At 47.3% G+C, this 22353-nt stretch overlaps 2 protein-coding genes across 3 annotated transcripts; one reads left to right on the top strand and one right to left on the bottom strand.

Annotated features, from left to right (window-relative positions):
* Positions 1-1002: 1002 nt before the first annotated feature.
* On the bottom strand, positions 1003-16296 carry KCTD2 (potassium channel tetramerization domain containing 2). Its single transcript, XM_036088705.2, has 6 exons — positions 15908-16296; positions 14221-14329; positions 12325-12416; positions 6999-7094; positions 4601-4726; positions 1003-3841 (listed from the first exon to the last, which is right to left on the bottom strand). Exons 1-6 carry the CDS (start codon positions 16244-16246, stop codon positions 3812-3814), a joined length of 792 nt encoding a protein of 263 aa, XP_035944598.1. The 5' UTR covers positions 16247-16296; the 3' UTR covers positions 1003-3811.
* ATP5PD (ATP synthase peripheral stalk subunit d) lies at positions 15317-20837 on the top strand. Of its 2 annotated transcripts, none has more exons than XM_078066050.1 (6): positions 15317-15337; positions 18257-18387; positions 18858-18954; positions 19857-19928; positions 20428-20490; positions 20637-20837. In XM_078066050.1, the coding sequence occupies exons 2-6, from the start codon at positions 18266-18268 to the stop codon at positions 20766-20768; spliced, it is 486 nt and encodes a 161-aa protein (XP_077922176.1). In that variant the 5' UTR covers positions 15317-15337; positions 18257-18265; the 3' UTR covers positions 20769-20837. The 2 variants fall into 2 exon arrangements, with proteins under 2 accessions (XP_077922176.1, XP_035944607.1); XM_036088714.2 differs by lacking the exon at positions 15317-15337 and adding an exon at positions 16425-16568.
* Positions 20838-22353: the final 1516 nt, after the last annotated feature.

Genomic DNA, 22353 nt, shown 5'->3' with positions numbered 1-22353 from the left:
TAGGATGCTAGGTGGCCAGAGGTGGCAGAACTGGCTGTTCTTACCTCCCAGCGCTAACCCCCCCCCACCCAAGACTCTGCCCTGTGCCCCTGGGGCTGGGAAGCTGCCAAGCACAATTCCCCTTTACCAGCTCGTTCCAGGACAGGTTCACCCATGGGGAACGTGAGAGGCAGACTGCAAGGCTAGAGGCAAAAAAGAAGGGACATGCTCTTTCCTGTTGCCAGAGAAACCACAACAAACATGGCTTCGCTCCGGCGGCCACAGCTGGTCCCAGGAGTAGTGTGGTCCTAGAACCAGCCTCACTGAGCCCCCTGAGATGGCAGCATCTCCTCTGTGGGGCCCCTCCTGCAAGCCTCTACCTTTTAACAGTCCCAACCTCTTCCCTTTGTTCCCCCGCCCTGGGAGCAGTAACTGTGTCCGGCAGTCACTACGTCTGTGTCACCTCAGTGTCCCTCGGGGCCCTTTCCTCTTCTTACCACCTGTTAACTGCTGTGGTCGCTCTTCCACTGGACCCTGGCTGATACAAACACATACCTTGTTTCTACGTTTGTGTGTACACGACGTCTCCCCAACTGTAAGCACCCTATGGGAGGGGGCGATCTAATGCCTTCTGAGGGTCCCACACCCTGCCTGGTGCCTTCAGTGACCGATACTTAGCTTGCTGGTTACTTGTCTCACCTCACATTCATTCCTCATTCTCTACCATGCAGAAAAAATGGGCACCTAGCCACTTAATCTTCCAGGAAGACTTCTTTTCCCTTAAAAATGGTCTCATACTCTTCCCCTTCCCAACTCTCTGGTGGGTAGCCCATCTGTCCGCACCTGTTTCTCACCTCTCTCCTGGTCCTGAGGAGAAGGCCCAACACCCCCTCAGGCAGCTTCAGCAGCAGGAGAAATGAGGACTTTATAAGAGGCCCTGGCAGGAAAGGTACAGTGAAGTTCATCTCCTGAGAACAGTTTGAGAATCATCAGTAGTGATGGGAAACCAAGGTGAGTCAGAGGTTTGTTTCATGTCTTTATTGACAAAAGAAGGTCACAGCATTTCAGACTTTATTCAAATACACAAACAGTAACAAACGGCCCCCACAAGTGACAGGCATGGTCCCTAACCTCTGGGTCAAAGGCCATGCTGGAGGGTGTGGGTGTCCTCTGGGCCTCCCCTCCCCCCCAGCATCTCTGTCCCTTCCTCCCCTACACCTCGCCGACACCCCTGAGATCAGTTAAGACTGCAGAAACGAAGTCGCTCTAGAGGAGGTTGGGCCGTGCCTCACTGCCAAGGAGAAAGCAGGTTCTGAGGGAAAGACAGAAGCGCCCTATTGTGGCGTTTCCTAGAAGAGGCCAGGCTGCTTCATGAGCTGGGCCTGCATGGCCCGTGGCCTCGGGCCTGAGCACAGAATGAAGAAGGAAGACCCTTCCCACCTGGCAGCACTGGGCAGCTGGAGAGAACGTGGGTCACTGGCCATGTGACACCCCCAAACCGATGGCAAGACCTCTCTCCGAAGTCATCAGCCAGACTCTCTCAGGGGGAGAAGGCTTTCAGGAAAAAATACTGACTCGGTTCATAAAGGGCTGGGGTGAGTACTTTTCCAGAAACCTTAGGAAATGAATCATCCTCAGATTCAGGAGCACTGAACTGGCATTGGGCTGCCATGAGGAAGGAATCCTCACGAAAGCCAGCCCTCTAGGAGAGCAGAAATGTCACCTCTGTTTGTTCCTCTGCTGAGTAAGGGGCTCAGCAGCCTTTCTACGGGATCCACTGTGGGACTCTGAAAAGAGAAATGAGTAACCATGTGTTTCTGAGGGGCTCGCTCTCTTCTGCCCTCTGGTCCACCTTGCTTCACTCCTTTGTGCAGGCTGGGGAGCACGGCCGTCACCAGGCATGCCCTGGGGAAGCAAATCTGATTGGGCTCCAGGCCCCAAATGAGGCTGCTTTCCCTCCTTTGAGTCAAATGTTACTTTTTTGAATTGGCCAAAGAGCACCTCTTCCAAAGTCCTCTGTCTTATTCTGGTCAGAGCAGCTTTTCCTTGACACTCTCAAATCTTTTTATTTTTTCTGAAAGATGATAGGATGATACCTGTGGCTTTTTTGAAAGGTGACTGCTTTTCCGTAGGGAGAAGTTCCTGTAACATTTTACAGCTGTAGAAATCGTGGGCACAGGCCAGAGGTCTGAGGTGCCGACGTCCACGTGCACGCTCACGTATCAGCAGACACCCCTGCGCACACATTTCTATCCTGCCCTACACACAGGTAAGGTCAAAGCGAGAATCCTGAAGAAGAGTTACGCCATCTGCACATGGGCAGGTCACAAGCGCAAAAGACATTTAGCACAGCCCATAAGTCATTTCCAAAAATTACAGCCCCAGACCCACGTAGGAAGCAGGTGAGCTGTGGAGCAGACACTCCGCTGTGGAGGAAGCCCGGAGTGACTGGCACGAAGTGGCTGTACAGCCGGAGGGTCCCATGGCACCTTCCCCTCCTCTGGGCCATCTGCCACACTAGGAAAGTCATCTAGGGAAAAATAAGGATTCTCCGGCCCTTTGCATTCGATGACTGCTCACCAAGACTCAAAAGCTCAGAGAGAAGATCCAGCTACAAACTCCGTGATCCCAGCCCAAAGGAGGGCTTTACTCCCCTCCTTGGTCAAACAAGTATTTGATTCTCCATGACATGGCACTCTGAAGAAGGAAGTGATGCTAAGGGGTGGCGTCCTCGGACTGCCCAGCAAACACATACACTCTACCGGGGATGGTGTGGGGTCACTGACACACCTGTCAGGCAAGTTTGTCAAGGTTAGAAACCGAGAAGAGACACAAATAAATACTGAATGTTCAGTCAAGGCATTTCCAAGAGACAGTCACAAAAATAACACTTTTGGATACTACAACATAACACATTTGGCAACTTTCAAAGAAATGCTGTCCCCACCCCAAGCCATCAGAGGATCCCAAGTCCCTTTCATCTTCGGTCCAGTTTAAAAAGTCAGAGAAGGAAGATGGACCAGCGGAGGGTGAGTGAAGGCTACAGACCGACTACCCGAAGCTCCCGTCTGTCTGTGTGACGGAGTGCAGGACGCCACCTGCCCCAGACCTCCTCTTGGGGACAAAGTAAGCTACTGGAGGTAAATGAGGCAAGGATGAACATGGTAGCAGCTGAGTGCCCCAAACCCAGAGCGGCGATCCCCAAACCCCCACACACAACCAAGGACACCCCATCATCCCCTTCCTCAAAGAGGTTTTGTTCACGGGAATGTGGAGGTACTCTGGCAACTCTATCCTTAATGCAAAACCTCAATTCAATTTGACAAACTGAAGCCACGATCCTTGGCATCTGCTGCATTAGTTTGGGGTGCAGAGGAGGGGAAAGATAGTGTTAGAAAGCAGCTGCCAACGTCCAAAGTGGCACTCAGGTGAAAATATGGCACAGCTCAGGGACGATCCTCTTTCATTTGCTCCAGCTTCCCTGAAGTACGGGCATGTACAAGGAGCTAAGCCTTCCTCTTCCCTTCCCCCAGATGTCCATAAGGGCTCCAACTGGGAACCCAGCCCAGCTGCGTTATAAAGATTTGTCACAACACTGGCTAAGAAAACAAAAGCAGGTTTCTGAAAAGGTATTCTGCAGCCGGGAGCCGTATCTGTCTTCAGGTTCCTGTGGGTGGGGGCAGGGGTTCCTTTGGTTTTGACCAGAACACTTCTCCACTGGGGGGCCAGGCTCAGCTTTGCTTTGCAGTAGCTCGGTTACTGTACAGGAGCAAGATTTAACTTCACGAGGTGCTCTGCCGGGTTGCTCTCCTGTTGGTTAAGGATCTGGAATTTACATCCGAGATCCTCTCTCCTGAAGAATCTGCAAGTGAAAGATCGGGGAGAGGGCTGAGGCTTAGACTTTGCAGCAGACTTCCTTTTAGGCTGAGGCTGTTAAGCAGACTGCTGAGGGAAAAGGGACCCATGGCTGCTTTCCGCTGGACCCTCGTGAGCAGCACAACAATCCTTGTTAAACCAAGAGGCAAGGCAGGGCTGCAGCCCCTACCTCCCCTGAAGAACTTCAGTTGTAAAAGACTCTTGCTGAACACCGTGGGGCCCCAAGATTACGTGCTGTTGACGCTAAAGGAAATGGTTCAGACACACCAGGTGCTGCTGACTTAGGAGTGCAGGTGTGCGCGTATGAGCCTGTGAGAGAACAGTGTACAGTTTTCCAGTAACTTAAGGTGAGGAGGTCACAAAGGTAACCAAATACCTTTTCTCTTGAGGCAGGGGAAAAAAAAAAGAGAACAGTTTCAAGGAATAAACACAAAATATTTTCCAATTTTGAGTTTCAGAATTCTCACGTTGTAGTAATTAGAGGCAATAAGATTTTTTCATTGATTTGACAGAGGGTATGTAAGTCTACCCTATTTCAGTACCCGTTTCCTAACTAAGAACCCTCAGTCTCTGCTCCATAAATCCTGATTCAAATTATAACAAAGACCAAAATGAAGGCAAAATGCAAAGCTTGCTTCAGAAGGAAAGGGAAGAAACCTCAAGCAACGAACGGTTCAGACAAAGCCCCTTGAGGGGCCGGAAACAAACGAGTCAGAGACAAAATTCTGGTGACGCAATTTCTTACCTTTGCCTTTTCACTGGGCTCTATGACAATGCCATTGGTAGAATTATTTAGTTCTCTGGAGACAACACAGAGGAATTCTGCCTGATCCTCATTTCCATAGTTATAGGAAGATCCAATGCTGATTAGCTGACAGAACAAGAATATGGTGAACATTCACCTTAAGGTACCAAAGTGCTACACAAATCCAACCCTCCTCCTGACTGAACTGTGTAGTTTTGCTTCTCATGGATGATGACTGTCCGGGACTATCAAGACCCCAGGGGACATCTGGATCTCAGTTACTCACCAGGGCATCCTCAACAAACTTTCCCCAGAGAAGGAAAGTATGGGCTCTGCCACTGTCTCCCCACCCAACCACTTGAAACAATCTCAAAGGCAGCAACCAGGATTAACATGATCATACTTCTTCTAGCAAACACCGAGGTGAATGAGAATGTTTCTGTGAATGAGAATGGACACTTGTTTCAGCCAAACACCTACACAGAGCTGGCTCATCTTTAGGCAGAAGTCCTAGACCGGGGACTGGTACTCAGAAGGCTCTGGAAAGCACTGAATCACTGAAGAGTTACCATAAGCCACATGCTGCTGGAACTTTTAACCTTTTTAGCGAATTGAATTCAGGACTCAATTCTAAATAGGAAATACACATGCACAGGGAAAAATGGAGCCAAAGAGTAAGTCATCCGGGCAAGCATGTAGGGCCTCAAGTCAGAAGAACATGACTGGGGGTGCCTGGGTGGCTCAGTCATTAAGCATCTGCCTTTGGCTCAGGTCATGATCCCAGGGTCCTGGGATTGAGCCCAGGAATGGGCTCCCCGCTCCGCAAGAAGCCTGTTCTCCCTCTCCCACTCCCCCTGCTTGTGTTCCCTCTCTCGCTGTGTCTCTGTCAAAAAAAATAAATAAAATATTTCAAAAAAAAAAAAAGAAGAAGAAGAACATGACTGACTTGCTCTATGAATGGGCTTTGGGCCCCTCTGCCTCCCTGTGCCTTAACTTCCTCATCCATATAACAGAGTTAGTACAAACATGCCTCACCTGCCCCCAGAACATTAACAAGATGAGAAAAAGATTCAAAATTATTCACTGGTTTCATAAAGAATACTTAAAAGGGCCCCTGGGTAGCTCAGTTGGTTAAGCGTCTGCCTTTGGCTCAGGTCATGATCCCAAAGTCCCCGGATCAAGTCCTGCATCGGGCTCCCTGCTCAGTGGGGAGTCCGCTTCTCTCTCTGCCCCTCACCCCACTCTCATGCTCAATCTCTCTCAAATTAAAAAAAAAATCTTTAAAAAAAATACTTAAAATTTTTTTTTTATAGTATTCTTTGCTTAAGACTTATACCAGGGAGAGGTGTCTGGCTGGCTCAGTAGGAGAAGCATGTGACTCTTGATTTCAGGGTCATGAGTTCGAGCCCCATGTTGGGCATAGAGATTACTTAAAAATAAAATCTTTGAAAAACAAAAAAAGGACATATCAGGGGAAATACTTGTGGAGTGGAAGTATGGCAACATTTTGCAGCCCCCACCTGACTAGGAGCTAGGCCGACATACATAGGCAGAATGGATTCAGCAGTGCAGGAAAATGTGAGGAATGATCCCGTGTTGGCTCTGAAGGCCACCTGTATATTCGATCTATAACACAATGCTCTTAACAGGAAGCACAGCCGCTATTTGAGAAGGCGAGTTTATGGTGACCATTCAACTGACTCTTCAACTCTGCACAAAAATTGGCATGATCCACACAAAACTGTAACAATTCATTCTGTGCGTGCCCAGCCTCCCTGTGGCAAACACAATAGATGAGCTGAACAATTCTGCCATCTAATGGAAGAAAACAGTACAATTCTGACTGTGTGGCTTTGTTTAGATACTTCCGCCACGGCACAGAGCTGAAGGAACAGAAATGCACAGACTGATGGGAAACGGCCAGGCCACACTTCTCACCACGCCTGACTCCTTTCACATTACACCTGTTCATGCTTTTCTGGATGGATTACATATATATTCGGAATGATAGCATTCTCACCCTGGGGGAAGGAAAGGAAGGGCTGTTGCTGAATCCTAGCCCCCTTCAGGTACTTATTCTAGAATGTGTCAACTGAGCACTTTTGAAAGGAATCCCTCTGAGGGAGGGAAAAACCCCAGAGAGGCACTTTCAAGCCTAAGCAAGCTGGCTGGCTCCCTCTGGGCACAATCAAATTGAAACTTGGATGTGAAGTCGGGAGACATGATACTATTTGGAATTCTCCCCAACTCATCTTGTATGACTGAGCAAATAATCCACACCAAGTGGCTCTTTCCCATGTTTCTGAATAGGTTCCCACCTGGCCCTACGAACCCCCTGGGTTATGAGCTGCCTATGGGTGGCGATGGTTTGAGGCGCCTGGCCTCCTGGGAAACATACCTGTTCGAATTTCCAACCATCAGACATAGTGGAGACCATCTGTGTAAGCTCCTCCTCCTGGCACTGCAGGACTCTGTACACGTGCTTCACAGGGCCCTGTGACAACCAATAGACTTTGAAGAACAATCTCAAGGACACAACAGTTTGCAGCTGCCCTGGTGCGGCTCTTCCCAAAAACGAACACTGAAAAGGAGTTTGCTTGGACATTTTTTCTGGACAGCCACACACTAGCCCCTCTGACAAGGAGCAATGTCATTTTTCAATAAAAACTTATCCAAGGAAAGAAAGGAAAAAAAAGGCCCAAGGCTATGAATTAGTGGGTAAAATAATTCTGAAGTTCAGAGAAATGAATTAAGTGCTTAGATTTCATCTATTTCCCAAAGTAGAAAATAGAATAAAATCACTTTGGACAAGAAAGTCACATCATCTTCTTAAGTGGTTCATAACTGACATACATGCTGAAAATGTGGACCATATTTTGGTTTATTCAGAGTGAAACCTTATTATGGGAATAATATATTAAATAGGAATCCCACAATATACCAATGTTCAAACCACTTTTACCCTCTGCTGATGGTAGCTGAGAGTGAAAGTGTTTGAGTGTTAAATGGTAGCACTCCCATTACAAAAGTGTATACTAAAAAATAAGTATTTGGTCTTTGTTCCTGGTTCCTAGCACAGAGCTCCTAAAACCCTTGCAATTTCTTGAGGGATAAAAATGTCTTTTTTGTGCTAATGACTGGTCCCCAGAAAGACCAAGCACCATTAGAAGGTTAGAACATCCAGTCCTACTTGCTGACCTTGGACATCAGTGGGAGGGAGAGGGGCTGAAGACTGAATTCGATCACCAACGGCCAATGATTTAATTAGTTGTACTTACATAATGAAACATCCTTAAAAACCCCTCAACACTGGGGTTCAGGGAGCTTCCAAATTGGCAAACATAACCAGGGGCCGGGCAAGCGGTACATCCCAACTGCACAGGCACAAAGACTCCTGTGCTCAGACCCCACCCCGTGTCTCTCTCCATCTGGCTGTTCCTTGTCTCCTAGAGATAAACTTTAATAGTAAGTAGAGCATTTTCCTGGGTTCTAGGAGTTGTTATAGTAAATTACTGAACCCAAAGGGGGATGTCATGGGAACCCTTCAATTTGTAGCCACGATGGACAGAAGTGCAAGTTGCCTGGGGACCTGGGACGTGGCACTGGCATGTGAAGTGTGGGACTGAGCCCTGAAACCTGTAGAAATAGTTACTATGTATTAGTTAGTGTCAGGATAGGATAAGCTGTTGGACACCCAGTTGGTGTCGGAGATTCAGACAGAAGTAATTTTTTTTAAACATTTTTTATTTTTTATTGTTTTTTAAATTATTTAAAAAAATTTTTAAATTTATTTGACAGAGAGACAGCAAGAGAGGGAACACAAGCAGAGGGGGAGTGGGAGAGGGAGAAGCACGCTTCCCGCCGAGCAGGGAGCCTGATGCGGGGCTCGATCCTAGGACCCTGGGATCATGACCCGAGCCAAAGGCAGATAATTAACGACTGAGCCACCCAGGCGCCCCCAGACAGAAGTCATCTGCTAGCCCACTCAACTCTGGAAAAGAAGTTAGAACCAGAAGCAAAAAGGCTGAATGCCCCAAAGTTGCAGCACTAAGGCCCCTACACTTTATCCACAGGAGAACCCCTCACATTTAGGACTTGGCCCGTGAGACTTAGAAGCCAAAGTCAGGGGGCACCTGGGTGGCTCACTCAGTTAAGCATCTGCCTTCGGCTCAGGTCATGATCTCAGGGTTCTGGGATCGAGCCCTGTGTCAGGTTCTCTGCTCAGTGGGGAGTCGGCTTCTCCCTCTCACTCTCCCTCTGTTCTGTCTCTCTCTCTCTCTCAAATCAATCAATCAATCTTTATTTTTTTTAATAGATTTTATTTATTTATTTGGCAGAGAGAGAGACAGCAAGAGAGGGAACACAAGCAGAGGGAGTGAGAGAGGGAGAAGCAGGCTTCCCCCTGAGCAGGGAGCCCGATGCGGGGCTCGATCCCAGGACCTTGGGATCATGACCTAAGCCAAAGGCAGATGCTCCAGGACTGAGCCACCCAGGCGCCCCAATCGATCAATCTTTAAAAAAAAAACAACCCAAAGTCAGGTGAGGGCAAGGGTTGCTGCAAGGAGTCACGCTCACCAGATGAAAGCTCTTGTTCACAGAAGGACAATTAGAGGCCCACAGGAAGACGCAGCGTTTGTCAGTCTTGGACCATTCGGTGTTGGGTCCGACAGGGGCACATCCACTGCCCGTCCCAAAGGACATGAGGCATTTGTTAGAGCCCAAACAGCACAAACAGCAACGGAAGCTCAGAACAATGATGTTCCATCATGCAGAGATTGGTTATATTCACATGATTTTAAGAAAATATGGACTGTTTCCTTAAGAAAAATGGAAATTTGGCTTTCGTACTTTTTCAAAAGGATGACTGGGCTTCAGTTATCTGGAAAATTCGTTTTGGAAGAACTCACTACTGGGGAAACACTGGCTCAACAAAAGCAGCTCTGGATTACGGAGTGCTACAAGCCCAGAGTGTTATCCCCTCCTGCTCCTGTCTTCTGTGGGACACTGGTGTCAGCGCAGGGTCTTGCCCAAGTCAGGCGGCGCTTGTCGGGATGGAGGCCGCGCCAGGGCTCGGGCCGGTCTGCCAACAACGCTGTGCTCTTTCTTCCACGTTCTCCCCTTCCAGACCGAATGCAACTATTGTTACACGAGTACCAAGAGAAACATTCCCTCCACATAAAATATAGAACAAATCTCGGGAAGATTTCAATGATCTCTAATCACATATTTTGGAAATAAAACTCAGAGTATCATGAAAGATCTATGATACTGGCGACAACTGTCAAAGCCCCAGGTATTTAAGATGTATGTATTACTTCTTTTTAACTTTTCTCTTCAAAAGTAAACCACAGGTGTTCTCTAATGCACTAAGATTAATGACCTAACAAAAAATATTATCAGAGACAGCAAAGTAGTAGAGTGGTGGCAGCCACCAGGAGAGTTGAGAAGTCACTAAAAAGTAGGGTGGGACACCCACATCTTGGGCTTTGCCTGAATCCCTGTCATGTGTGTCTCCTTGAAATATAGACCAGTTATGGGCGCCTGGTTAGTCGGGGCGTGCGGCTCTTAATCTTGGGGTTGTAAGTTCCCGCCCCATGTTGGGTATAGAAATTATTTATTTATTTATTTATTTGACAGAGAGAGAGATAGCGAGAGCAGGAACACAAGAAGGGGGAGCGAGAGAGGGAGAAGCAGGCTTCCTGCGGAGCAGGGAGCCTGATGTGGGGCTCGATCCCAGGACTCCAGGATCATGACCTGAGCCGAAGGCAGACGCTTAACAACTGAGCCACCCAGGCGCCCCTGAGATTATTTAAAATCTTAAAGAAAAAAAAAATAGGCAAGTTAAAGGAGATAACGTGTTTGAAGGGACAGCCACAAAAATACAAACGGCCAATTTCGCCTTAGAGCGGTCTGTGACACATATAAAAGAGGGTGTTTTTGAACAACCTCAAAACCACTGCCCAGAGTTTCACTAAATAAAAAGGACAGATGGAAAGATCAGTTAGCATCAAAAAGGCCTCGACATCCCTAGAACAAAAAAGCTTCCAACTGGGTCTACATCCACAAGCCTTCAGAACCTAGAGGACTAATTAACTTAATCGCTGCTTAATCGCTGTCATCAAACAGATCTTACAATGCCCTCAAGGACTGAGCTAATGGCAAAGAACTGAGAACATTCAGGGTTGAATGGCTTCAAATTACATAATTCACGGTACCATCACAACCGACACTAAGCAATCAAAAGTTTTTTTGGAATGTGGATAATTGAGGCTAAAGCTAGGTTTTCAGAAAGTCCAGCTACTAAGTATCTACAACAGAGAAAGATGCCACGTACCTATAATCCGAGATGGCAACAAGATTGTTGCCACCAGATTGTAGTTCGTACGGTAAATGGCAAACCAACTATAAATTCATTTTGAACATTAAAAAGAAGGCCAGAAGGAAGAAAACTAAATAAGCTCTTCTTTCCACCTTTGCAAACTACTACAGATAAAGTGAATAAGTCATTTTTTATCATAGGTGTCAGTTATCCAACCAGATAAACTCCATTTGGAGCCAGAAAACTTGGATATATGAAGTCTAACATAGAAAGGAACTATTTTTTACTTTTTGTTTTGTTTTGACTTTTGAAAAGAAACATATTGCCTTCTGAATCACAGAAAAATTCGACATTGCAATAGATTGGATCTCAGGAAAGCATCCATCACCAGGAGCTGATGGGATAAGAGGCAAGTCAGGCTACAAGACAGATGGTCACAGTGGAGTCCGATGCTGCCCTCTGTCACTGCAGTTGTACCTTCTTAAAATAGAGCCTATACAGGAAAGGGAACGTCTGTTTCCCTGCTAGACTTCAGGCTTCTAGAGGGCACAGACCCTCTCCTAGGAGGCAGAGAATCTCAAGGGCCTAAAGGATGCCACTGTGGCCACTTATGACATGTGATGGGTGATGTGATGTGAAATAAGCTCTGTGTGCCCTATTGCCTTCTCAAACTAGGTGGCAAATTGTGTGTTTTGTTGTTGTTGTTACTCTATCTACTGAGTTAATATAAAAACCCAGACTTCATAATAAACAGAGAAGCTTGAGATTGTTTCCTCAGAAGCATGATTCCCAAGCAGCTCCTAAAGTCTAGGCCATGAGACTGGTTTCACATGGCTATCAGGAGCTGAATGGGACGTGATCACACTTTAAAAAAGGCTGGTCCTAACAGTGGCCAACAGGTGTAAGCAAGAGCTCGCTGGGCCTTTACGTGGAGGGGGACAGATACTCTGTCTGCAAGAACAAGGTTCCAGACCTAAAGTGTGGTGGGCTCCTCCTGCTACCAAATGGTGAGCAGCCACAACCTCTCCTTCTTTTAAAGGGACAGGAGGGCTGTTTTGTTTTGTTATGTGTTCTTCTGTTTCCTTGTTCTGCACAAGTCCGGCGGCGAATGTGCTGTCTGCCTGGTGGATGGACCGTATTCCACACAGACCTCCAGCTTTAAGGAGAGAGGTAGCTCTTGCCTGACAGCACATCATCCCTTTCAAATCCCACCCAGACACAGCGACAAAGAGCCACTGAGACCTTTTCCCTTTAAGAGTTCAAAACCCGTGGGGTACCTGGCTGGCTCAGTCGGTGGACCTTGTGACTCTTGATCTTAGGGTCGTGAGTTCCAGCCCCATGCTGGGTGAAGAGATTAAAAATAAAATCTTATTAAAAAAAAAAAAAAGAGTTCAAAGCCCGTTACCTGAGAAGTTCTGTTCTCATTGTCCCGTATCCGTTCCTTTACCAGCCGCACAAGAGATGCAATGTTGTAAAACTCCGCTTCTTCCAGAACACCTAGGACAAGGACCAAACTGTAGTTAGAGATGTGTGTACATTCCCCAGAAAACAGCAATAGGCTGAAGTTTCCATGCTTGCTAAGAACTGAATTTTTCAAATGGAAGCCTAGTCTCTCTCCTTCAGCCTGGTAAACACTTCTTTGCTGTTTAAGGTGTACCCATTTCCTTCTCTCCAAAGTGAGTGAGTCAAGCTCTGGGTCTGCTCTGTTCACTCTGTTTCACCCCTGCAGTTTCCCACTTGGCACCTTCCCCGACTCTCCCTGCCCTGCCCATTAGCTGTAGGACACCTTTTCCCATATGTCACTTACTTCCTGGAACTGGTCATATTGGAGAACTCCTGAGCTTGCAATGCTTACCCAGTTTGTCCTAAAAATGACCAGGGGTGGGTGTGTATAAATTTATGTGGACCAGATTTAATAGGATGCTTATTATTTGAACGACATAAAAGGCAATTACTGAAAGAATGCTGTGCTAAATAAAATCAAAGGCCTTGGACAGGACAACTAAGTGGGATGTGTGATCTGGTATCAGACAAAAACACTTGCTATAAAAAAAGTTATTGGAACAGCTGATAAAATTGGAATATAAGCTGCAGATAGAAATATTTATCAATACTAAATTTCCTGAACTCGATAACTATACTGTACCCTTGTTCTTGGGAAATACACTGAAGTATTAAGGGGTGAATCTGTAATTTAGTCTCAAATAGTTCAGAAGTAAAAACTGGTGGGGAAGGAAGGACAGGAGGGGAGAGAGAAAACAGATGATAACACAAGTATGACAAAAAAATGTTAAAAATTGGTGAATCCGGGAGTTCTCTGTGCTATTCTTGCCCTTTTCTCTGAGTTTGAAAATAGTTTCAAAATAGAAAACAATTTTTTTAAAGACTTCAGAAAAGATGCTGAAGCTTTCTCTTTTCAAGAAACAAGATTATCCGTGAGGTAGTAATTATTGAAGCTGGATGGTGGGTGCATGGAATTTATTGTACTATTCCCCTTATTTTTGTATGCATTTGAAATGTTAAAAAAAGAAAGAGAGTGAGCATGCGAGTCCTCTTTTTACTGGTTGAAACAGATGTGTTTCGCGGCCACTTCATTAACTAGCACAGCCATTACAGCTTTCTTACTCAGAGCTAAAGCTTCCAGGTCAGGGTGCCCTGGATTTAGGGACAGGCCCCAATCTTCAACTGAATGCCTTTGGTGAGACCACACCAAGCCTTTAGAAAGATGTCTAGACCCACTTATAGTCCAGATGCCCTACAAACCAAAAACACGAGGCAACCGATGATACACCTAACAATGGACTGGAGAATGAATTAGGTCAGCTGCAAAAATTTACAAGGAAGCATGAGACCAGTCTTAAAAGAAATGAGGCCAAGCCTTTATTATTTTTTATAGCTGCAAGTTCAAACTAAAATTGAAAATATAAATAATTAATGTCAGAGATGTGATGCTTCGGGCTACGGACATTCACTGCTCGCAAGCACAGAAGTAAAAGTAAAAAGGGATCCTGACGATTCTGCAGGTTTGGAGAATGCTCCTGAAGCTATCTGCAAACTGCAAAACTGAGCTACCTATTTTCCTTCTCATTCAGGAGGCTGAACAGAGCCCAGTGGGGACCCCTTAAGCAAGACTTCCTCAGATAAGACTAGGTAACAAGAGACTCCCTGCTCACTTTCATAAACCTTTACTACACCTGCACATGAACTTGATGAAAATCTCAAAAAAAATTTCAAATCTGTGAAACAGCTTTAAAGATATGGCCCGAATTTTGAAAATGCCCAGTTCAAACATTGTTCTTACCTTCTTCTGCCAACTCCTTTGTAATGATGAGTTTCCCATGGCGGAGGTAGTTTAGGATAGGACCAAAGTAGGTGGGGTCTCTGTCAATCAGATAGGCCCCTGTCTCGTCCTGCCAACCAAACACAAAGGTATCACTCTGGAGCTTTCAGACTAAGTCCAGGCAGGGTTTCAGTCTCTCTGTCACAATTCATTAGTGAGAGGGCAAGTTTTGCTAGCCGTTGCTTATCATAAACTACAGGCAAGAAGGCTAGCTTTATGTATCTTGTACTCTGAGATTGTTTCAGGTGGGGTGTTACAATGTCTAGTCACGTCATCCAGGCATTTACTTGAACTTTAAAATCTTTACCTGGACACAATTACCCCCATTCTTCTATGGGATATCTGTTATAAAGAAAAGGGAAGAAAACGCCACAGTTTGATTATTTAAATCTCTGCTTGAGATGGACATTCTGACTTCTCTACTGCCCCCAAATCACATTCCTAATTCTAAGAAAACCTCTGTGTAGTTGGCAATACTCCTGAGCTCAAGGCCAACATCAGCGGGAGTCTGCATCGCCAGCTGTAACTCACACACCCCAGTTCTGTGCCCAGAGGAAGCTTGGCACTGCCAGGACTTGGCGCTGAGCAGCTTTAATCCTACTCATCTTTACAGTAAAAGGAACAAGATGAAACTGGCTTCTATTGCAATAGGAGAGATTTAGGGTAGATAAAAATAATTCCTTTATAAGGAAAGGTTTTGGAATTTCTTTAAAGTTACGGCAGGACAGGTTTCCATCGATCTGAGATTAGAGGAGAGGTAGATGGTGAATAACTAAAATCAGCCTATCTTTACCCAAACCCAACTCTGTTTCTATTTCAATATAACTGGCTGAGTGCTATATAGAATAGAAGGTGGTGTAAGCTATGGTCAACGCCCTTAAGCTGGCAACTAAATGATGAATGTGTGAAGTTAATAAACAACACTTCAAACTGGAAATGGGTTAGAAGTGTCTCGTCATCTCTCAACTTCTGGTTAGCAGCCATGCCCCTTGCTCAACAGCATTCTTCAGTTTTCATTTTCCGATGGCCTTAACCAGTCGGCTTAGGTTTGCACTGGCAACTGGTATCTCTTTCCAAGGTATGTATCTGAGCTCCAATACGGTAACACGGTGACTGTTACCAGATACGGGCTCAGGGCCCAGGACCACAGGACAGAAGTGCGGTATCGTGAGAAGCACTTCCTGCAGCTGTCAGACCCAGGCTTTCACCCAACTTGGCAGAGGGGTCCCGAGAGGAAGTCTGAGAAAGCTACAAAGATGCCTTCGCTCACCCTGACCCAGTTCTGGACGCATCTGGCACAGGCAGTGAGGGGCTGACGAGGAGCCAGGGGGAAACTCATGCACATCTGAGGGGCGGGTATGAGAGGTGTAGAGAGGAATACGGAGAAGGGGTGTGGAGTGGGTTCTTGTGGGTGCGGGTGGGCACTGTGTGGGGAACGAGTCGCTGACAGCGAAGGGCGGGGTCAGAGAGAAAGCGACTGAGGATGGGGGAGAACAGCCCCCAGGGCCAGCCTGGCGGGGGAGGGGTGGGGAGGGGGCTCCAGCCCGAAAAGCCCGCCTGTGAGGAGCGTGTCGCAGGAATCTGGGGACGAGCTAGGAGGCACGAAGGGGGTCCGATGGCCGGGAGCGCGCCCGAGGGCGGGGCGCACCTTGTCCGAGTCCAGCTCCGGGTCCTCCTGGCAGCAGAGGCGACACAGGAAAGACTTGGGCTCCCGGCCTAGGGTCTGTCTGGTGGTCACGAAGTAGGTGCCGCCCACGTTCAGCCGGACCCAGCGGGCCGCACCGCCGCCCCCTGCCCGCTGGGGCGGTCCGGGACCCGGTTCCAGCGGCGGCGCAATAGCGGCGGGCGGGCGGCCGTGCCCGCGGGGCGTGGGCCCGGCGGGGCGAGGGCTGGGGGGCCCGCGGCCCGGGCCGCCCCCGTCGCTCAGCCCGCTCCCGCCACCCCCTCCCAGCCCCGCCATCGCCGGGTCCAGCTGCAGCTCCGCCATCTTGGGCCGCCACCGCCGCCGCTGCCCGCGCGCCGCCGGGCCGGCCCATCTCTCGGCAGGGAGAGCCGGGCCGGCCCATCGGCGGGGGTGGGGCTGGGGGAGAGGGACGCGAGCGCCCCCAACCAGCGCCCGGGGACCCGTGAGGGGGAGGTGCTGCGCCCGCCCTCAGGGGCGGGACTTCCGGAACCAGCCTCCATTTCTACGGGCTGACCTGCAAAGCAAGGCCCGCCCCTTCAGCTTTGGGGTTGGCTCAGGGAGGCTTTCCGGTGACCCAGTTCCGTTCCTTGCTGCTGTGGTCTCTGGGCCGCCGGGGTCGGTGAAGGTGAGTGGGGTTTGGGGGCGTTGGGCCCGACACCGGCGGGCTGCCCAGACCTTGTGCCGACCCTGTCGCACTCCTGACGAGGACGCCGGGCCCTGCGATTGGCCCGCTGGCAGAGCGCCAGGGTGTAGCTGCTGCCGCCGCCGCTCTGCTCGGCGCTCCCTCCCTCTCCCCTCCCCCGCGCGAGGTCGCCGGGCCGGCCTGTGACCCTGCCGCCTCTGACCGAGGTGCTTCCACACACCTCGCCTCGTTCGGTGCGCCCCCAGCGCGGCCGACTTGGGCAGTCCGGTGTGGGGGCTGGGGAAACGTTACCCCGAGATAGTGTTAAGTTGTTGAGTGAGGGACACTCCGTCTCATCCTGAGGGTTCCAACATTGGAGAGTGTGGAGCGCTCAGAGCTTCTCAAGTGCAGGGTTCGCGTACCCTTTCAACAGATACTCACCGAGCACCTCCTGTGCGCCTGACCTGTTGTTCTGGGCGCTGGGGATTCAGCAACATATAAGGGACAAAAATCCCGTTTATGAAGCCTACCTGCACTGGTGCTTGGAAAAGTCTCTGTAAGGACGCTTATTTCTTTGGCGTCTTTAAAAGTCACCTGCGGTGGTACTGGATGGCTCAGTCCGTGGAGCTCGCGACTCTTGATCTCTGGGTTATAAGTTTGAAACCCACATTGGGTGTAGAGATTACTTAAAATAAAAGTCACCTGCCCATCACCTCCACTCCTGGAAACAAGCTATTGCTGAGACGGAAGGAAAGCAAGAGGCAGGAGTTGGACCAGTTCCTTTTTAAGATCCCGAGGAGAATTTCTTCCGCCTCCCTTGTGATCCACCCCATAGTTTGCAAAGGCCTTTGACATTTCAGTCTTTCTCCTAATGTCTGGCACTGATCTTAAATTTAGTTTGACTATTTTCCCATTTTCTTAGTTTAAAAAAAAATGGCTGTAACCACTTTGCACCTTCTCTCACATTCACATATGTATTGAATACCTCTGTTAAGGGTATTGACTAGAATACACAGGGTATGTGCTAGTGCTGCAGAGGATAATCAGACATGAATAGGAAGGTGCAGGTATTACCAGTCAGGTAGGGAGTGAGTAGAGAGCCCCTTAAGCTTGGTAAGACTGTAGGGCAGATTGATGTGCACAATTTCACTTGGTACTTTTAACAGCCTTCTGAGGTAAACAGGGCTGGTCTTATCCCCTAGGAAATTCTGGCCTAGGGTCTGCTCTATTTAAGCTTTGTTGAAACTTGTGTATGTGTTAGGTTCTGTGCACTGGAGAATCTGAGTAAAACACATGCAGTCGGAGTGGAAATGTATTCAAATGGTTCACTTTTATGCAGTGTGTATTACTTTAGCAATATTTCCAAAGGTACATGAAGAGCAAACACTAGAGACCTGGGCTTTTAAGGATGAGTAAGAGTTGGGGAATAAGAGGGGGACAGTCTTGGGGGAAATGATGTAGTTATATGCCAGGTTGCATCCCTTGAATTTGAAAAGCTAAACTATCCTTATTTAGTTATCCTGATTCCTTTAGTTGATAAATGTACTCCTCAAGCTGTCAGGATGTCTCCCTTCTCTGTCTCTGTCTCCCTTCTCTGATCTATTTCTTAAAAGATTTGCATGTTTCTAAGGTGCCCTTTAAAGGATTCTCAGTAAGAGCCCTGTTTTGATCTGACCTGTTTTATTTTCCAGGATCTCAAGATGGCTGCGCGAAAACTTGCTCTAAAATCCATTGACTGGGTAGCTTTTGGGGAGATCATACCCCGAAACCAGAAGGCCATTGCTAACTCCCTGAAGTCCTGGAATGAGACACTTACCTCCAGGTCAGTACCATTCTGAGAGGGATCTTCTTAACTTGCTACTGAATATGGAAGCAAAACAGTGATTTGGAATTACATATGAATTTCTGATGTTCTTCTGATATAAGGAAATCCACACGTAGGGGTGCCTGGGTGACTCAGTTAAGCTTCTGACTGTTGGTTTCGGCTCAGGTCATGATTTCACGGGTTGGGAGATTGTGTCCCAGGTCAGGCTCCACGCTCAGTGGGGAGTCTGCTCGAGATTCTCTCCCTCTGCTCCTCCCCCCCACTCGAGGATGCTCTAAAGTAAATAAATCTTTTTTTAAAAGAAAGCATACATTTTTCCAAATGAAACTAGTTTTTTGGCATTCCTATGATCTCCCTCCTAGAGAAAAGTGTGATGATAGCTCTAGGCCATAGGAATAAGGAACGTACTGTGTGAATTTTCTGTTGCTCATGGACCAATTTTAACTTTTGCTTTTCCGTGTGAGCAGGTTGGCTACTCTCCCTGAGAAACCACCTGCTATCGACTGGGCTTACTACAAGGCCAATGTGGCGAAGGCTGGTTTGGTAGATGACTTTGAGAAGAAGGTGAGACTTCAGGCACCTAAAGCACTGGTCTTGTAGTGTGGCTTGCGGGTGCGGAGCAGAACAGTAGGTAACTAGATATTCAGGATGACAGCATGGAAACAAGGGTGCTGTTAACAGATCCCAGAGGAAGTTCAGGAAAGATGGATGTAGATTTATATGGTGAATATGTGCACAGAATTCAGGGTCTTCATTCAGCAAGTTTCTTATCCAGAGAAACAGTCCAGTACATTATTAATCAGGGAGGCAGAGGGCTGTGGAGTTAAATGTTTCCATTCACTCTTCCTCAATTATTTTTTAGCCCCTCACCTGTTTCCCTAACATCTTTTCTACCCTTTCACTGTTTTCTTCCTTTTTCTGCTCCTTTTTACTGTGCCTTTTGGCTTAATTTCTCGTCCACCTAGCCTCTTCTGACATTTACATGTTAAACCTCAGTATCCATAATTTATTTATTCATTTGACAAATGCTTTTCGAAGGCCTGCTCTGTGTCAGGTGTAGTGCTCCGTGCTGGGCCCACAAGGCTAGGCAGTCTTCTAAGGAGACCATCTTCATCACCATTATGGAAACATTACTTCTGCCAATCAGTCCATTAGAGATTCGTTTGAAAGAGAAATCAGAGTTTAGAACTACAAGGTTCTAGGAGGCCATTTTTTAGGTCATCAAATCCAGCTGTCGTTCTCAGATGAAGAAACTGAAGCTAATTATAATAAAGAATTGTCCAGTTAGTGACAGGACTGAGAACCTTGAGCTCCTGTTTTCAGGCTAATATTCTTTCCACTACAACACTCTAGATGCATACTGGTTTCCTCTTTGAGAATGTGTTTTTATCTGTAAGGATTGGGGTCTTTGAGCCCTTTCTTTGGACTCCCAGGTATATTAATAACAACTGTCCCTGTGTTTGTAGTTTAATGCCCTGAAGGTTCCTGTGCCAGAGGACAAATATACTGTTCAGGTGGATGCTGAAGAAAAAGAAGATGTAAGTAGTTGAGACTCTTACTTATTTTAAAATTCTCTTAATTCCTGATGGCTCTATATTTCTTAGAAGTTAGGTTAAGGTAGAAGGAATTAAAAGGAGCACCTAACTATTTGCTTGAAAGTATGAAAGCCAAATGTGGGAAGCCAGGTGGCTCCACCAAAGAGAAGTGTGGCTAAGTGGTCAGGTGGCTTGTCCTGACATTCAGTAACCGGCCCCTGTGAAACATGGGCATTTTGTAGGTTGTCTAGATGAGTAATTTGCTGATGAACCCTGGTACTGCTATTGTAAGCTGGTTCTCCTGTATGGGCGTCTTTGTGAATTTAGGAAAAGCTGTAGTTTGCTTCCCAAAGCAAGCACGCCCAGGAGTCAGGGCAGCCATGTGTTCTCCATACAGAGTGGGAAAGCAAGAGTGGTGGGCTCTGGGACTTCTGTTTTTTGAGCCTTAGGGTCAGGACAGTACAACTTGGTTTCAAAACAGAGTATCTCCCTTCTCTTTAAGGTGAAAAGTTGTGCCGAGTTTTTGTCTCTCTCAAAGGCCAGGATTGAGGAATATGAAAAAGAGGTAAGGATCAGCCTTGGCCTTCGGATGTAGTATGTTTTCTCTCTCTCATGGCCACACATCTTTCATCTAGTGGCAGTAACCTACCTTGGGTTCTTTTTTGCATCTCTGTGGCCCTGTTTACCTTAACACAATTCCCCTCTTTCCAGCTGGAGAAGATGAGGAACATAATTCCATTTGATCAGATGACCATTGAGGACCTGAATGAAGTCTTTCCAGAAACCAAATTAGACAAGAAGAAGTATCCCTATTGGCCTCACAAGCCAATTGAGAATTTATAAACTTGAGTTGGGGAGAAAGCTCTGGCCCTCGTATTGTAAATGCTGGACATTAAAAATAATGATACGGTGCTGTGTGTCTGTCCTTTTGCAGTTGAGACAATTACAACTCTGAGATGCCATCAGTAGAGGTGGACTTTTTGTTAAAATGGAAAGGTGAGCCTACAGGTGTGTGCTGGTCTAGCTATCTAATGGTTAGGATGTGTAGGAGCCAGTTGGTCCCCAGGGCTGCTGAAATCTGAACAAATCACAGTAGGGCTGATGACAGTGCATTGCACTGGACTATGTTAAGAGGAATCATCTGATTCCCTTGAACTTCCTCTTTGCTTTCAAACCACTGGTTCCTAAGCAGTGCTCCCTTGTACTTGTCCGTAAGTAAGTCACAAGGACAGGTGGTCCAAATTGCAGATGTAACAGCAGGGTGAGTAGCAGGCAGGGCTCTCCTTTTCTGTGCTTCAGTTCCTCAGCATAAATGTGGTATGAAAGAAAATTTTGTCGCAGAGTTAAAACTGGTTACAGCTTTGTATTTGAACATGGAAAATTAATTTTATTTTATTTATTTTTTTTTTTTTTAAAGATTTTTGTTTATTTATTTGACAGAGAGAGAGATACACAGCGAGAGAGAGAACACAAGCAGGGGGAGTGGGAGAGGGAGAAGCAGGCTTCCCGCAGAACAGGGAGCCCGATGCGGGGCTCGATCCCAGGACTCCGGGATCATGACCTGAGCCGAAGGCAGACGCTTAACGACTGAGCCACCCAGGCGCCACCAGGAAAATTAATTTTAATTCCATCATTTCATTTAAGAAATTCCTGCTATTGATCCTAGTTAGTCGGGCTCCAGAGCAGTGGCAGCAAATACAGGTGGTATAAAGTAAGGTGAGGTGCAGGCACCCCGCTGGCTCAGTTGGTAGCACGTGACTCCTGATCTTGGGGTCATGAGTTTGAGCCCCACATCGAGTGTAGAGATGACTTAAAAAAAAAGACAATAAAGAAAGGTGAGGTGCTAGAAAGCATTCTGTTGCCCTTGAAGTTAGAGGACCTGGTCTGCCTACTGCTTTACTCTTTGAGCACACTGAATTGCTAGTTTTAGACTACTTGTTCGCTGTCTTAGGACTCGCCTTTTCTCATTCACAAACCTCAGGATTATAATGAGAATTAAATGAGATAACCTGGGAAGGTTCTAGGTAAGCAAATGTTCTGAGCAGAGGCATCTGACCTGATAAGGCTTACATCCTGTAGGAAAAACCTGCAAGAGGAAGGGCAGCATGCACAGACATAACAGTCCTTTGACATTGCTCCCAAAGATGGCAGATGGACTAGTGGAGAAGAGCAACAATGGCTGATAGCGCCTAGAAAGCCATGCGGTCTTACAGGACATAAGCAGAGGAGAGCCTGGGTCCCATCACCCCTGATCATAGGGTCAGGCATTATGCTGAAGGTAAAAAATGTGGTTGAGGGGCAAGGTGTGTTCCACTTAGAGCTGCTTTAGTTACAACAGTCTGTGTGCCAGAAGGCCTTTAATGCACAAAAATGAGTATCCCTTTCTGCTGTGAGTCACTGAATGGGCACCGAGCCATCCTGCTGAAGA

This window comes from Halichoerus grypus, chromosome 2 (genome assembly GCF_964656455.1).
Source record: "Halichoerus grypus chromosome 2, mHalGry1.hap1.1, whole genome shotgun sequence".
Taxonomy (NCBI): Eukaryota; Metazoa; Chordata; class Mammalia; order Carnivora; family Phocidae; genus Halichoerus; species Halichoerus grypus.
The sequence above is the reverse complement of the archived record's forward strand: the minus strand, read 5'-3'. Positions and strand labels throughout refer to the sequence as shown.

What these genes read in the sequence shown, in the direction of transcription:
- ATP5PD (XM_078066050.1), top strand. Translation starts at nt 18,266, where the DNA reads ATGGCTGCGCGAAAACTTGCTCTAAAATCCATTGACTGGGTAGCTTTT. An exon ending in AATGAGACACTTACCTCCAG is followed by an intron (nt 18,388 to 18,857) that starts GTCAGTACCATT and finishes CCGTGTGAGCAG; the next exon opens with GTTGGCTACTCTCCCTGAGA. An exon ending in ATGCTGAAGAAAAAGAAGAT is followed by an intron (nt 19,929 to 20,427) that starts GTAAGTAGTTGA and finishes CTTCTCTTTAAG; the next exon opens with GTGAAAAGTTGTGCCGAGTT.
- KCTD2 (XM_036088705.2), bottom strand. Translation starts at nt 16,246, where the DNA reads ATGGCGGAGCTGCAGCTGGACCCGGCGATGGCGGGGCTGGGAGGGGGT. An exon ending in CGGAGCTGGACTCGGACAAG is followed by an intron (nt 14,330 to 15,907) that starts GTGCGCCCCGCC and finishes TTTGGTTGGCAG; the next exon opens with GACGAGACAGGGGCCTATCT. An exon ending in AAAGGAGTTGGCAGAAGAAG is followed by an intron (nt 12,417 to 14,220) that starts GTAAGAACAATG and finishes TCCTTGTCCTAG; the next exon opens with GTGTTCTGGAAGAAGCGGAG.